At 51.8% G+C, this 15460-nt stretch overlaps 4 protein-coding genes across 4 annotated transcripts in view; 3 read left to right on the forward strand and 1 right to left on the reverse strand.

The window, feature by feature from the left end:
* Window positions 1-1179: 1179 nt before the first annotated feature.
* CNBA4820 (hypothetical protein) lies at window positions 1180-3058 on the forward strand (the record flags this gene model as incomplete). Its single annotated transcript, XM_772691.1, has 6 exons — window positions 1180-1315; window positions 1405-2091; window positions 2149-2291; window positions 2362-2811; window positions 2879-2958; window positions 3019-3058. 6 exons carry the CDS (start codon window positions 1180-1182, stop codon window positions 3056-3058), a joined length of 1536 nt encoding a protein of 511 aa, XP_777784.1.
* Window positions 3059-4330: 1272 nt separating this feature from the next.
* On the forward strand, window positions 4331-5502 carry CNBA4830 (hypothetical protein; the record flags this gene model as incomplete). The annotated part of the gene is made up of 4 exons (XM_772692.1): window positions 4331-4907; window positions 4969-5035; window positions 5089-5272; window positions 5344-5502. The coding sequence occupies 4 exons, from the start codon at window positions 4331-4333 to the stop codon at window positions 5500-5502; spliced, it is 987 nt and encodes a 328-aa protein (XP_777785.1).
* Window positions 5503-7675: 2173 nt separating this feature from the next.
* On the forward strand, window positions 7676-12932 carry CNBA4840 (hypothetical protein; the record flags this gene model as incomplete). The annotated part of the gene is made up of 6 exons (XM_772693.1): window positions 7676-9670; window positions 9747-9821; window positions 9891-9959; window positions 10028-11059; window positions 11112-11298; window positions 11365-12932. The coding sequence occupies 6 exons, from the start codon at window positions 7676-7678 to the stop codon at window positions 12930-12932; spliced, it is 4926 nt and encodes a 1641-aa protein (XP_777786.1).
* Window positions 12933-13314: 382 nt separating this feature from the next.
* The window catches only part of CNBA4850 (hypothetical protein), a gene marked incomplete at both ends in the record, with an annotated part of 2196 nt that continues 50 nt past the window's right edge, over window positions 13315-15460 (reverse strand). The window contains 6 exons of the mRNA XM_772694.1: window positions 13315-13464; window positions 13541-13636; window positions 13700-14823; window positions 14879-15045; window positions 15107-15175; window positions 15233-15460. The exon at window positions 15233-15460 is cut by the window's right edge and continues 50 nt beyond it. Of these exons, the coding sequence (XP_777787.1) occupies window positions 13315-13464; window positions 13541-13636; window positions 13700-14823; window positions 14879-15045; window positions 15107-15175; window positions 15233-15460 (1834 nt within the window). The remainder of the gene's footprint in view (window positions 13465-13540; window positions 13637-13699; window positions 14824-14878; window positions 15046-15106; window positions 15176-15232) is intronic.

The raw sequence follows: 15460 nt of genomic DNA on the forward strand, positions 1-15460 counted from the left end.
GGTTGTTCGTTCACTTGCATTCGTTGCTGCACTCAGTATTATCCGTCTGATATTCTGTCCAAATCTCCGTCATTCGTACAAATATAACATATGGAATGCTTGTATGGCGAATACTTGATCGATGTATGGGCACCGGCCATTGTTAGCTAGCATCAACAAGAACACGAACGGAAAAAGGCTACATACATACCTCAATATTATCCTTTTCTTGCCTACTAATCACTTACGTAGCCCAACTAATCTCACGCATCCACAGAACCGCAGTACATACGTCTCTTCTGGTCCATTTCAACTGGCATGTAAACGTCCTGGGATCTATTAAGTCTGAAAGAACTGAAGATTTACAGACTGCAGATCATCGCGACCATTCCCATTCGCACGATCTGCTCATTACGTACCGAGCTTTTCAGATGCCATTAAGCCAGACGAAAGACTTCTATATCCTAGTAGTCGTTGCACACACCTGTTTCTAATATTTATGATATACAGAGGAATATATCATACAAAGAGATTATTGCCTTTGGTAGCACTTGTTGGTGACAAATGCGGTATAATTTTGTCGGCTGCTGTGCTAGGCTTTGTTTGTGCATTCGGTTATATATGCCTTTTACTCACTTCAATGATAATAATAATGGCCTTACTTACTTGCTCGTTAGAGGCATGATGGACTCAGTTACCTCTTATTTCGTTCGATGCGATGTATTACGTTGCACGTACGGCGCCGACTCGGCCCTACCCGGCGGGCATTAAAAAGATCCGGGCCGTTGAGTTCGGGGGGACGGAAGACCGCTGGACTCTTTCTGCTGGTTAGTTATCTGATAACTATACTTGAGTTGTAGCCGGAGTATCCGCTGGTGGAGTGAAATGAAAGGGCAACGAATATAAATATACGTATATATTGAGTCTTTTAGTCAAATACCCCATCTTTTCCTCTACCTCCTTATCCCAAACATTGCCATTATCTGTGCATATACGCTGACTCCACTGGTATATCCTTAACCCTGTATTTACTGTACTGTGATCAAAGCCCCTCCTGATTAGTGTGCGTCTCTTCAACTTCATTATATTATCTTCACATGTCTCCGATCTTACTTCTCAATCTCTGCTTCAGATATCCGCAGCAATACAAGGACTCAATTTTGCCAATCTTTACCTTCTTCTTTATACGACGGAAACGGTATGGCCAAGTCCGCGATGTGCACCGTCGTTGTCCTCGGCGCCTCCTACGGCGGCTGTCCCGCTGTCAAGATCTTGGCGGAGAAGCTTCCTCGTAATTGCAAGTTGATTGCTATTGATAGGAATACGCATATGAACCGTAGGTCTTCCCCAATCTTATATCTTGACTCTTTCAAGGATTCGTGTTCAAGATACAACAAGAGCTGATTTATCCTTGCCCATATCTAGACGTCTATACGTTCTCCCGCTTTACGGTCAAGACCAAACATGCTCCCAAGAGTTTCATACCTTATAAACATTTGCTCGACCCACAACCCAAGCTTGCGCCCGAAATAGATCTTTCAACTCCCCCTGAAACACCGCCCATTCATCCGTCCGTCCTTGACCAGGAGGATGACGTTCTAGCTGGAAGAGCGAGACATCAGTTTATTCAAGGCGTGGTCACCAAGTTATCTTCGAAGGAGGTCACCTTCGTTCGTCCTAGTGAAGAGGACCGTCCGGCTTTTAAAGATGTCGCTTTCAAAAGTGTCCCTGCGGCTAATGTTGATAGCAAGGAGGTCAATATGACGTACGGCGAATTTGACGGGCCGGAAGAGAAGATTGAGTACAACTACCTACTCTACGCCCTTGGCAGTACCCTTCCCGATCCTGTTAACGTCTGGCAACCTCTCAGCGGCCAGCCGCGGGTTACGGGAGATGAGCGAAAGCTAGGGAATAAGAAGCGTGGCTTAAAGTTCATGGCCATCCAATCAGAAAAGTTCAAGGCGGCGGGTAGAATCTTGATAATCGGAGGAGGCGCGTTGGGAATTCAGTATGCGACTGATTTGAAGGATGTGTATCCCGAGAAGAAGATTACGCTGCTACATTCAAGGACGAGGCTGTTACCCATCTACCCCATCAAGCTGCATGTCACAGGTAGACTCTTATTTTCTATCCCCTTCCTTCTATGGTTAAGCGCTGATAAAAATGCAGTTATGGAAGCCCTCACCAAGATGGGGGTCGATGTCGTACTTGGAGAACGAGTGATGACATGGCCCGATGAGCCTGAAGTGCTTGATGGAAAGACCAAATATGTTACTACTGATAAAGGCCGTACATTTGAAGCAGACATCGTTGTAAATTTCTGGACCCTGCGTTCTCCTTTTCCCAATTCAGTTGAAGAGACTGACGCATCAATCGTTTCAGCTGCCATGTACAGGCCAAAGACCCCACGTTTCCTTGATGGCGGAGCTTGACCCTGCACTCATTTCACCTATGACCGGTCGTATTCGCGTACTCCCCACTCAGCAAGTCTGTCCCTCCCGGCTAGCGTCTGTAGAAAACACGGAAAAGCAATTTTCCAAATCATTCATGCCTACCGTAACGCCTCCCTTGACCTCTTCATCTGCCACTTCCATTGGTTCCGACGAAGATCAGCTTCAAACCCAGAAAGATTACAATCACATCTTCGCCATTGGAGATTGTGCGCAGACTAAAGCTATCCAAGCTGGACATACAGCTTTTGGCCAAGGGGAAGTCGCTGCCAGGAACATTTTGAGGTTGATTGAGAAAGAAGGAGAAGCGGGAAAGATAAATGACGAGGAGTTGGAGGAATACGAGGCGCCTAAGCCTGCTATCAAGCTCACGCTTGGCATTGTAAGTCTTCTTTCATGTTTCGACAGGCAAAAATGTTGGAGATGGCGTTTTGACGGACCTCGTGTAGAAAAATGGGGTACTGGTAGACGGAGAAAGTGTGACGCCTAACAATACGGGCGAAGAAGACCTGCACGCCCTGCTCATGTGGTATGTCTTTACTTTCCTCCAGTCCCTTCTGTTGGCGGGCAGTGCTGATAGAGGATGTAGGGGACTTCCTAATGCGGTGGGGATGGACATCAACGAGTAAACTAGCATGGTCGAAGAGGTGACGACCCGTTGTTGATATTATCATACATACCATGCATGTTCGTTGTCTCGTAACACTTTGTATTTCGTTTTACACTGCCGCTGAATGAGTTCATGCGTTATGCCTTAACTCTTTCAAAATATAGGCTTCTCAGAGCAGTGTCGCGTGTTCTGTACTTTCGCTTTCACATTTTGATCTTTGCTCTGTACTACATGAAGCCAGCAGAAGCAGTTCAGACCCGAAAGACGGTTTGGGATGAAACACATGCGGCCGCGGAAGAGCAGAAATATTGATTTGAGTGATGGCAATCATTGCCACGAGCACACCATAAATGATCGGTGTTTGTTTGCTGCAGAGCGGGAAATAATGCCGTACTCAGGATGAGGAATGGTCAGTGGGATGGTGTAATGCAAGAGTGATTCTTCGGAATGTAAACAAAACACATCGCCAGAAGATGAGGGCAACAACAACAACCGACAATTATTAAAAAGGAAAGTCGACTTAATAGCCCCCGGTTAAAGGCGTTTCTTAGCTTCCGGGCAATACTTAATCCCGAATAAATAACAATGATACGACTTTATATGCATACGTAACTGACATTTACCCTGAAGGCAGGGACAACAACAATCACGAAAGGATCGTACCACCTTTTTTTGGCGAGGGGACGACTCGCTTCTTCTGTATTTATCAGTCGGCGTTATAGAGCCGGAGAGTGGTATTGGAACAGCATAGAGCACGTCTAGAGAGCAGATATATACCCGCGGCCGCCTCGTTACCCCCACCACGCTCTTTAAAACATCCCAGCAAGCATCCACAGAAAAAAATTAACAAGCAACTTTGTTGACGGCCCGAGAAATCCCCTCGTACGACGGACATTAGCCCCTGCTTCATTGTTTGGCGCTCCTTTCGGCCTGCTTCTTCCGAACGCGAATTCTTCCATGATAACTGTTTAACACGGCTTTCGCTATTCGCTTTTCCTCCTGCACTTTCATCCACCCGTCTGTCTCACAAGTGTCGAACCGACACTGTCCGACTATTTATCTTCTCACATCTCTAACGTCCAGGCGTTTTACTCGGCCGATACCGCGTAGACTTGGTGGTACGATCCTCTCGATTCACAACGTCCGAGTGCTGGTTGACAATCGACTTTCATACCACTTTTTGACTCGTAGTGGATAAGATCACCTCTTGATCTTTTCATATCCGTTTTCGACCTTTCTTATTTGCGAAAACTTTCTACCTGCGTTTACACCTTCGTTCCCCACGTACACCATGGACATCATCCTCGAATACTCTGATGAATACGTTCTTGACAAAGTCTATAATTTCCTCCTCCCCCATCCCCCGGTTCCCTCATCTCTCACATCGATAAACGCCACTGCTCTTTCGGAATCCTATTCTGGCTCAACGACCTACCACCCTTCTATCGAACCTGCCTCCCTTCTCCCTCGCGACTCTATCATTCGCCAGTCGATATCCCTTTTCACCGTCGCTCTTCTCGGCGCCTATGCCCTCTACTTCATCTTCTGCTCACTATCATACTACTATGTGTACGATAGAAGGCTAGAACATCACCCGAAATTCCTTAAAGACCAGAAGAGGAAAGAAATCATATCGTCCGTTGTTTCGGCACCGTGGATAGCGTTGATGACCGTGCCGTGGTTCGTCGCTGAGGTGAGAGGGCATAGCATGCTGTATGAGAGCGTGGCAGACTATGGGTGGGGCTACACGGCGTTGAGCGTGTTTATGTTCTTGTTGTTTACGGACTTTGGGATTTACTGGGTGCACCGAATTGAACACCATCCGGCGATCTACAAGCACATCCACAAGCCACATCACAAGTGGATCGGTCAGTTGCCCTTGTCTTTCCGCGAAAATGAAGGTCCTGTACTGATTCTTTGGCTTTTTAGTACCCACCCCGTACGCTGCGCTCGCCTTTCACCCCCTAGACGGCTACGCCCAGTCCCTTCCTTACCAGTACGTCTCCTTTAGCAATCAAGAAGCAGTATGAGCTGACCCGCTTATCTTAGTATCTTCCCATTCTGCTTCCCTCTCCACAAATATGTCTACCTGGGCCTCTTCGTCTTTGTCCAGTTCTGGACTATCCTCATCCACGATGGCGATATGATCACCGGCCACATATTGGAGAGGTACATCAACGGTCCCGCCCACCATACCTTGCATCACTTATATTTCACTTGCAATTATGGACAGGTGCGTCTTCTATTCTCATTGATATCTCACAAAATGTATTAGTGCTGATGTAAAGATGTTCCCTCTTGTAGTACTTTACTTGGGCAGACCAGTATTTTGACTCATATCGTGACCCCGCTCCTCATCTGGACCCTATCCATGACAGTTTGAAAATGATGAGAAAGAAGGGACTGATAGATGAAGCTGGGAACGCTATCCCCCAGGCTAGAGAAGGGAAGAAGGAACAATGAGTTTCATCTACATTCAGGACATTTTTCTCGTTCTTTTATTATAAGAGGACTGGGAAAAGGAGGAGAGGGCGTTCATAATTAATGTGGATTATGTGGAGTATAATGACTTTTTTTGTAACTTTAGAGTTAAAAACATGTGATGGGAAGGGCTGGCCAAATTGGCTTGAGTAGTGAAAAGTTCGAGAGAGACGGGAGAAAGGAGTGGAGGAGATAAGATCAGCAAAAACGTCTAGATCTACGTAGAGATATAGATGAACTTTAGAGCTTTTTTGTTTGACCTGGCTGCTCTGGCCGATTGTGTTCCTGTCCGGTTTCTATTTCTTAATTTTCAGCTTCACAAGGCTGGCCGACGACATTTTTGATTTTTTTTTCATTGCGAGCAAATTGTCTGTCGCGTTTTCCGCGCCTTCCAATCAATTCCTATTTTGCAACATCTAGCACGCCTAACTTCTGGAACACCTTCGGCCTCGACTAATCTAAATTCATGATCAATCCGTCTTTCCCTTGAACCTACTTGTTTCATATAAAAAAATCCCGCAAGGGTCTACGCCCAGGCAAAATATCGGACCCACCTATAGATTACTACGCCGTCCTCGGCTTACTGCCCGGTGCCGATACGGGAGAGGTCAATAAAGCGTGGAGAAAGCTGGTTTTGCTCGTGAGTCAAAAAGTCTTATTTCTTCTCTCCTTCAGACTCCTAGTGTCACGTAAACTTATGTTTTTGACGTAAAGCATCACCCGGATAAGAACCCTTCTTCTAAACAAAATCTTGCGACTACGCAAACCAATCCGAAAGAGAACCCAAATGGGAATGGGACGAGAAATCTAGAGACTGAAATGCTGAACGAAAAGATCCATCTCATCAATCAAGCACGTCTCGTTCTTACTTCCCCCCAACTGAAAGATGAGTGGCTGGCCTCTTTTTCCGCGTGGGCACGTTCGTCTCAAGGAATACAAGGTCTTCATGAAACGGGTGGCTCTTTGAAAGCAGGAGGTGGAGGAAGAGGACCACATGTCTTTCGGCATATTTCTCTGGATGAGTTTACGCCGCATTATGTGGATGGTACTGCAGAGAACGAACACGAAGAGAATGCGGACGAGAAGGAAGAAGAAGAGGAAGAGGAGCCGCAGTATTTTACCTACCCATGCCGTTGTTCAGGTCAGTTTATGATTTCGCTGGAGCAGCTGGAAGAAGGGGTAGAGGTTGTGGGCTGTGAAGGGTGTGGGGAGTGGGTGAGGGTAGGGTATGAGGTTGTGGAGGATGTTTAAGGGAGGTGGGGAGGAGTATGGGTGGAACGGATGGGGAGTAAGCGATTCGATTATTCGATTATTCGATTGTTAGTGATTCGGGGGGTTGGTAGCATATTTGCGTAGAACTTTTGGGCATCTGATGTTGAGGCTTTTTGTTGTATGAACAGTCTGTAGCAATAATAGCCTTGCCTTGAGATCTTTAATGAGGAAAGGAAGGACATTGGGGTGCTTGTTGTAGCCAGCTTGCTGAGGACCCTGCCTATGTCCGATGCGGAGGAACGGTGCAAGGAAGAGAGGGCATAATTTGTAGTAGCATCCGTCATGGCACGGTTCTTCAATTCATTTCATGCTTTTTTGATCGAAAACTCGAGAATGGCGGCCGTCGCCGATTTGATTCCCTGCTGATAAAATGGAAGAAGAAGAAGAAGAGTTACGAACGGGTGGAGGGCTCGAGGCGCGCTCGCGTGGATTCTCCCATCATTAGCGCTAGTTTCATTCTCCCTCTTTTCCCAACATCCGTCTGTCCCCTCGCCATACCCAGGCGTTCAGGTGAGTGCCCCATCCCTTGCCACTCGCAGCACGGACCACCAAGGAAGGAAGGAAGAAGGAACAAGCTGATGTAGTATGCTGGTTGACGTACACTGCCGTCCTTCAGGAAGAAAAAATTAGTTAACAAGGCATCTGAGGGGGTCAGACACGCCGTACGGTGCAATAGACGACGCAAAAGAAGAGATCAAGGACTCTTTTGTGAGTGTCGCGAGCTACGCTGAGGAAGAAGGTGCATATGCTGACGGAGCGCACGCAGCGCGATAACTGAATAATACGCTATTACTGAGGGGCAATTCAAAATATACATATCGACGCAGCACGCCGTACGCTTATCTCTTCAGACACTCCACGTTAGATACTAACGCTTCGCCAGATGTCATACAATGCTTCAGGCGGCTGGGGAGCCGGCCCGCAACAGGCTGAAAACGTAGACGATGGTGGATGGGGTGGACCTCCCGAGGCAGTCGAATGGGCCCCGCCCGGTGCTTGGCCTTCCGATCCCCCTCCCAAACCTGCTCCAACTGCTACAGCTGAGATCAGCCAACCTGCCCCTGCTCCAGAGCCTACACCTGCTCCGGTCCAAGCTGAATCAGTCAAGACTGGCGCAAGCGAAACCCAAGAAGCTGAAGATGGCGGCGGCTGGGGTGGTTCTGCCGAAGTTGTCAACCCGGCTTCCGTCCCTATTCCTCCTTCCACCGCTGCCACCTCCACAGTCTCCGCTGCATCCGTCTCTGTTCCTTCTTCTGATGTGGGTGCTGATGCCGGCGAGACCCAAGACGATAATGCCGGCGGCTGGGGTGGCGAACCCGCCAAGCCCTCTGCCGACAACGAGGACGATCGGACCGCTCCGGTTACTGGCAATGTTACTTTGAACGGATGGGATGGATCTCAGCATGCGCAAAAGGGCGTGAGCGATGGCGAATGGAAGCAGCCTGAACCTGAGCCTCAGCAAGATAACGCCGGTGGATGGGGTGCCGAGCCTGCGTCTTTGAAGACTAGCAACAGCGACAATGATGCTGGTGGTTGGGGATCGCCCGAGCCACAACAGGCCAATGGTGGCTGGGATGCTCCCGTTCCCTCGTCCAACGACAACGCCGGCGGGTGGGAAGAGCCTCAGCCCCCTGTTCGTGCTCCTAGGAGTCAGACTTCCAATTCTGGTGGATGGGACTCTCAATCCCAATCCACCGGTAATGGCAACGCCGGTGGTTGGGACAACACCGATACACAGTCTATCCACTCTCAACGTTCGCAATCCGCCGTTCACTCGGCACATCTCTCCCGACAATCCGGGCCCCAGTCTCAATCTCGGTCAATCAACTATGGCTACGGTGGCGGCCGGGACGCTTCTGATGTGGGCGTGTATATCCCCGATGCAGTCGTGAGTCGAGGACCATGGGACAGACCGTTTGTCATGCCGCAGAGCGATAATGGATGGGCCGGGTTTGCCGCGAGGAGGAGAGGTGGGGCAGCGGGAGGTGCGGGGAGGGGAGGGTATGGTGATAATGGAGGAAGACAGCCTCAGCGTCAGCAGCAGCAGCAAGGTGGCTGGGACGCCGAACCTGCTCAGGCATCCGGCGGATGGGGAAGTGAATCCGTCCAGCAATCTTCTGGCGGATGGAACGCCGAGCCTACGCAACAGTCCTCTGGTGGATGGGGAGCTGAACCTGCCCAAACCTTTTCTAATGATGCCGACGATGGAGGATGGGGTGCTGATCCCGCTCCTATCAAGTCTACTTCCACTTCTGTCTCTGCCTCTGCGCCTGTTCCCGCTCCAGCTCCAGCTCCCGTGCCAGCTCAAGCTCAGGTAGATAACAATGCTGGTGGCTGGAGTGCTGACCCTGTGCCCGCTGCCGACTCCTCCAGCGACGATGCCGGTGGCTGGGGTTCACCCGAGCCTGTGCAGAGGACACCCAAGGCCAAAACCAAGGTTGTGGATGATGCCGGTGGATGGGGTGCTGAGCCTGCTCCTGTACCTGTCCAGACCAACCAAGCTCAGTCAAATGACGACACAGGGGGATGGGGTGCGGAGCCCGCTAGCAATGGAAGTGGCGATACCGGCGGATGGGGTGACACCACTCAATCTCAACCCCAATCCCAATCCCAATCCAACTCTGGCAGTGGCGGATGGGGTGACGATACCCAATCCCAATCTCAGTCTCAGTCCCAGAATAGCGGCGGATGGGGCGACGAGCCTGCTCCTTTGGGCGAAAACAACTGGGGTAGCCGAAGTGGCGGGGGAGCTTCCCAACAGCCTACTGAGAGTGGGTTTGGAGGTGGCTTGCAGGGCGGCTACAGCAGTGGTGGTGGTGATGGAAGAGGCCGAGGCTTTGGGGGAGAGTGTCATCACTGTGGAAAGACCGGCCATATTGTAAGTTTGTCCCGTGATAGTTGTAAAGGTCAAAGATTGTAAGCAGGGCAGTTGCTGATATATTGTCCATGGGTAGGCTCGTATGTGCCCTGACACTGGATACTCTGGTTCTCCCAATGATTGCTTCCGATGTCAACAACCTGGTCACATGGTGAGTCTTTTTTGTTCAATTTTTCATTCTACGGGAAATTGGTTCTGATGTGCAATGTCGTGATTGTAGGCTCGTGAATGCCCCAACACCTTTGGCGGTGGAGATGCCTGTTTCAAATGCGGTCAGCCTGGTCACTTTGTGAGTCTTTCCATGATGTAATGCTTGAACAAATGGTTGGCCGAGCTGATCGATGGGAATCGCGTTAGGCTCGTGAATGTCCTGGCGCGTATGGTGGCGGTGGTGGCGGCTTTGGCGGCAGTAATGGTGGTTTCCGTGGCGGCTTTGCCCCTCCCGCTTCTGGTGCCAACGCTGTCACGAACGTTACTGGTGCCACTGGCTGGGGCTTCCGAAAAGCTTACCTCTCCCAAAACCCTAATGCCGGGGAACGTAGTCAGAGCTCTTGGGATTCCTCCAACTTCAACTCTGGCGGTGGTAACGGTGGGGGGGACAACAGCAACGGTTCCGGTACCGATCGCCCTGCTCGTACATCGTGGAAGGATGACGCCAGCTCTGGGCACAGCGCACTCTCTCGCGACAGAGACCTCACTGGCTGGTCCGTTCATGAAAAATGGGAAAATGAGAAAGTCAGTTTGCCCAAGCACAAGCGAGAGATTCTCGCAGGACAGTCATGGTTGGAGGAAGATGATGGCACGTCGCTCGCGGCTGAGGCGGTCGTGGAGGATGATAACACTAGCAGCGGATGGGGCGCGATGAAAGCCGCGCGAGCAAACCAACCCGAGCCCAAGACGGAAGACGACGGTGGATGGGGAGGAGCGCCTGTGCCTGCCCAGAACCAAGATGAAGATGATGGAGGATGGGGCGGCGCGCCTGTTGCTCTGCCCTCCGGCGGTAAAGAAGATGCTGGCGGATGGGGAGACAACGGGGGCAGCAATGATGGTGAAATGGGTGGTGGACCGGAGACGACTCCCAAAGCCCAGCCTGCGCGACTGAAACCCGAGCCTTCTGCTCAGTCTCAGCCTCAAACTGGTGGATGGGATGTGGAGCCGGTGCAACCTCAAGCCCAAACTAGTTCAGACGACAACGCCGGCGGATGGGGTGCTGAACCTGTTAGTAACGGAGCGAACGACGATGCTGGTGGATGGGGCGCCCCCGAACCTAAGCAAATCTCCCGCCCATCTAACGGTGGTGGATGGGGCGCGTCTGAACCTGAGCCTGTAAGCAGTGGCGGTGGTAGTGGATGGGGTCAACAGGGCGGTCGAGGTAACTTTGGCGGCAATGTTAGTCCTCTTGCGTGCTTTAAAAAAAACATAAATAGCTAACGTCGTGTAGGACTCTTCGGGCACTTCTATTAGCAGTCAAGCCGGTCGTCGCCCAGGTGTACGCACCCCTTGGGCGGAGAGGTCTGTTATGAAGACTAACCAAACTGGGAAGTGGGGCAACGATGGCTTTGAGCAGCTTGAGAGAGATTGGCAGACGTATGGTCGAGGTGGCTTTGGTGGTCGCGGACGCGGTGCACGTGAGTGTTTTGCTTTAGTTGAGGTTGTATGACCACTTTGCTGAACATGAAGTTTTCATCGAATAGCTCGGGGACGTGGTGGATTTGGCGGTGGTTTTGGCTCTCGCGGTGATGATGGTGATAACTTCCAGTCTAGGGACAATGGATGGGGCGCTCGTGCTTCTTCCAATGCTAACGATAATGGTGCCTTTGCCCCCACCGCTTCCAATGTGAATGCCGGTGGTTGGGATGCAACTCCCGCGCCTGTTCCCGATGCGTCGTCGAACAACGATGATGGCGGATGGGGTAGTGCGCCTGCTCCTGTTCCTGCCGCTTCTTCCAATAATGACGATGGTGGATGGGCTGGTGAGCCTGCTCCTGTCTCTGCCCCTGCTGCCCCGTCAAACGAGGATCATGGTGGATGGGCTGGTGAGCCCGACTCTGTGACCGCACCTGTGCAGTCCACTCAAGCTCAAGCCGACGATGGCGGATGGAGGGGTGAGCCCGAAAAGCAGAGTTCTGTTCCAGCATCTACTGCTCCTGTCCAGGAATCTGCATCTGCGGATGATGACGGTGGATGGGGTGGCGAACCAGAGAAGGTTGAGGTTGCTCGCGGCCCTGACTCCATTCCAGTCTCCGCTTCCAAAGAGGAGACCAAGCCCGAGGAGGACGACGGTGGATGGGGTAATGAGTCGAAGAAGGTCGAGGCGCCTGTTGCTCCTGCGCCTGCTCCAGTTGAGGAACCCAGGACGGAGCCTGAAGATGGCGGATGGGGTGGAGAGCCTGAAAAGGTCGAGCAACCTCAAGAAAAGCGACCCGTTGAAGCCGAACAGCCAGAATCGAAAGCTGACGAGGAGTCCAAACCCGCCATCAAGGCTGAAATCAATCCCGCTTCCGATTCCAAGCCTTCCTCTGTCGCAGGTTCGGTCAAGGCCGAGTCTGTTTCTTCCAAGCAAGACGCTGAGCACCATACTCCCAAGTCGGTCGCCTCTAGCCTCCGGGAATCCTCTGCTCCTCCTTCCCAAGGCGCTTCCTCCCCTCGACCCTTTGCTCAGCCGTTTACCCCTCGAACTGTGCAAAACTCGCTCCTTTTCGCTAGCCCTGTGCAGCGACACATCTCCCCAGTGCCTTCGATCGTGGGTGCCGGCTATCTCGACGGCCGAGCGTCACCCTTCACCCCGGGTTACATTTCCCCTCTTGCTGCTCCTGGGCCTTACCCCATCCCTGCTGCCCCTGTCGGTGTCCCTCCTGTCCCTGCTTACACCGCACCCATTCCAGTTATTCCAGCGGTGAGCCCGCCCATCCAGCCTTCCGGCCCGCGATACTTTGAGCCTGCCAGGTCCGACTCTCGAGTCTCCATCAAGACGCCTAATGGTGCGCCTGTCATGTCACCTGCTGGATCCAACGCATCGCTCCCTACAAGCTCGCCCGTTGGCCAGGCTGGGTACTATGAAGTCCCCCATGTACCTGTCGGGCAAGAAGGCTACTACCAGCAGGCGATGAACCCTTATGACTCCATGTCATCTCATGTCAGTGTCCCTGTTGCCGTGGGCGGGCAGGGTATGTCCGGCTTTGTGGAAGGTCCTGATGGGGCTTATTATCCCGTCAGTCAGCAGCCTGGGTATGGGTACCGACCGTTTGGGTACGGTATGTGAAGACAGGCGACATCTATTACGTGTGGCGGGATGGTGTGCAGAAAGCTGGATAAAGAGGTAAAGATGTAAAAAAAAGATATCAGTGAATGTTTACGAGATTCGGGAGGATCATAGCTGGATATTTGATAAAGTTTTCAAAGTTGAAAGGTTTCTTTCTTATTTATTTTACTTTTTGAAGCATAAGCATATTAGGGGAGGGCATGGAGATGTATGCATTTCGTTCGTTTTGGAAGCCTAGCATTCCCTATTCAGCTTCCTTTTTCTTATAATACTTCATCATATGACAACTAGTCTACAAGAGATTTCTCGTTATTAACCCATGGTAGATTCTTCTTGGCGAATCCCCCGGCTTTTTAATCCCCCGGGGAGGAGGGGGATTGATCTATACTTTCCATCGTCTACCTAACAACCAAAGGCCTAGACTACCCACGAAGCACGATACGGCGCAGACGATAAAGGTTACTCTAAAACAATGTGTACCATGGCATTCTGTCTGAGAATCTGAAGGGATGGAAAGGAGGGCGTAGAGGTACTGCGGTTTAGAAGATGAACCGAGAGAATGTCAGTCAATTCAAGGTAATAAAAAAAGGGAACGCGAAAGAACGTACGGAATAGACGACAGACCCGAGTGCCGCGAAATACGAAATCATTCCCCATGCTAAACCAAAGTTTGTCGGCCCGAAATGAAGCGATACGATCGCAGGCTTTTAAAATAGTCAGCTCGACAGAAGAAAGGAAAAAAAAAAAAAGACGACACGGGGACATACGGTAAGTGTGAACAGCGCGCCATACATCCCTCCCACACCTACACTAAGCACCCACAAGCGCTTCTCCCCTTTTCCCCCTTGTAAACCGGCTGCGGCAAAGACGTACACTCCACCGAGGAGGAGGGCACAGGTACCTGTCATGGCCGCTCTGCTCATTCTCACTTTATGGATCTGTTTCCATAGATGTGGCGGTTCAGGGTGTGCTCTTTCCCTATCGTCCCCATCCCCTGCCGCAATCGCATGATGATCATCATCATCATGTGGTGAGGGTGTAGAGGCAAGAGGATCGTCTTGATCGGGACGGTAAGCCGGGTTGGGAACCGCGGTGGGCGGCGGAGAGAGATAGTCTGCCAAGAAACCTGTAAACAGGCGGGCGAGTGTGGAGGAGAGGGAGATGAGGAATACTTGTGTGTTCCTCTGCGCCAGCGGGTTGGTGTCGGTATCGATATCGGTATCGTTCGTTATCGAGGCGTACGAGATGTTGTCAGGAGTGAAGAGGGAAAAGGGGGTGGGGAGAGATGAGGGTGTAGGGAGGAGGGAAGTGAGGATCGAACCGATGGAAGCGATTGTCATTTCGCCAGGACCGATGACGAGTGCGACGAGGATACCAAAGATCCAAAATCCTTGCCAATCGGCTATCAAGTCCCAAACGCCCCATTGCCCTGCTTCCGGTCCGGTGTTGTTGACGTTGGATAGGTGGCTAGGTTTGGAGGAATCTTCCGCCTCGTCACCGTCACGGATAGAAGCGTAGGATTGCTCGAGGGCTGGACGAGCGGCTTCAGGGCCACCGATAAGGAGGGGCGTATGTTCGGATAAGTGGAGGAACTGGCTGATGGGCGAGCCAGGCTCAGTGTCTTCATCTTGTCCTGGAAAGTGAACGTCTTGCTCGAGCAGTGGAGGAGTTGTAGGCTGGATGATACGCATAAATAGGGCACCAAAGAGGTTGACACCGGGAGATAAAAGCCCGAGGAAGAACAAGAACTTGACAGGGTCGAGGTCGCCGGTGGAGGGGGAAATGAAGATACGGAGAGAAGAAAAGGAGGAGAGGGCGAGAGAAGAGAGACCGATGAGTGAGAGAGGGAGCGAGAGGGACAGCGTGGGGTGGGTAGGGAAGGAGAGGGACGCTTAGGACGTGTGTTTCAGCTTTATATGCGGTGGACAGACTATACGGGGACATACCGCACGTGAGACAGGCAAAGTAGGAGCCGACGGTGGCTGCGCCGACCAGGAAATATGCGGCTGTGAGCCATACATACAGAAGCGGTGTCTCAGCGGTGGATGTCGCGAGTATGGCGGCGAATGACAGGTAGCCCGCTGCGCTCAGGCAGGCGGATACGAGGGAGCCTCTGGTGCAGCGTATCAGACGTCAGGTATTGAGTATGGGGATGCGCACAAGCAGACACCTACATCCTGGGGCCATACCTGTCCGTGAGAGATCCCAGGGGCGCAGCCATGAGGTATACTCCTACGATTCCACTGTGCGCCGGCTGGGTCAGCGGGGCTAGACGGCAGCGAGAAGGAAATGCAACGCACCCGACGACGATGGTCTGTGCCTGTGTGCCGTCGAGGCGGCGCATGCTGGCGACGACGGGCCCATAGGTGGCCCAGCAGTAGACGCCGTTGGCCTGGAGGGCGCTGGCGGCGATGGCGAGGCACGTGAGGGCGTTGGCGAGGGGGCGGGGCCAGGGGAGACGGGGGAGGCGGCGAGTGCCGAGACGTTTTGCGTGGAGGATGTGGGGGATGTCGGGGGAGGAGGTGGCA

The sequence above is a fragment of the Cryptococcus neoformans genome, chromosome 1 (assembly GCF_000149385.1).
Source record: "Cryptococcus neoformans var. neoformans B-3501A chromosome 1, whole genome shotgun sequence".
Taxonomy (NCBI): Eukaryota; Fungi; Basidiomycota; class Tremellomycetes; order Tremellales; family Cryptococcaceae; genus Cryptococcus; species Cryptococcus deneoformans.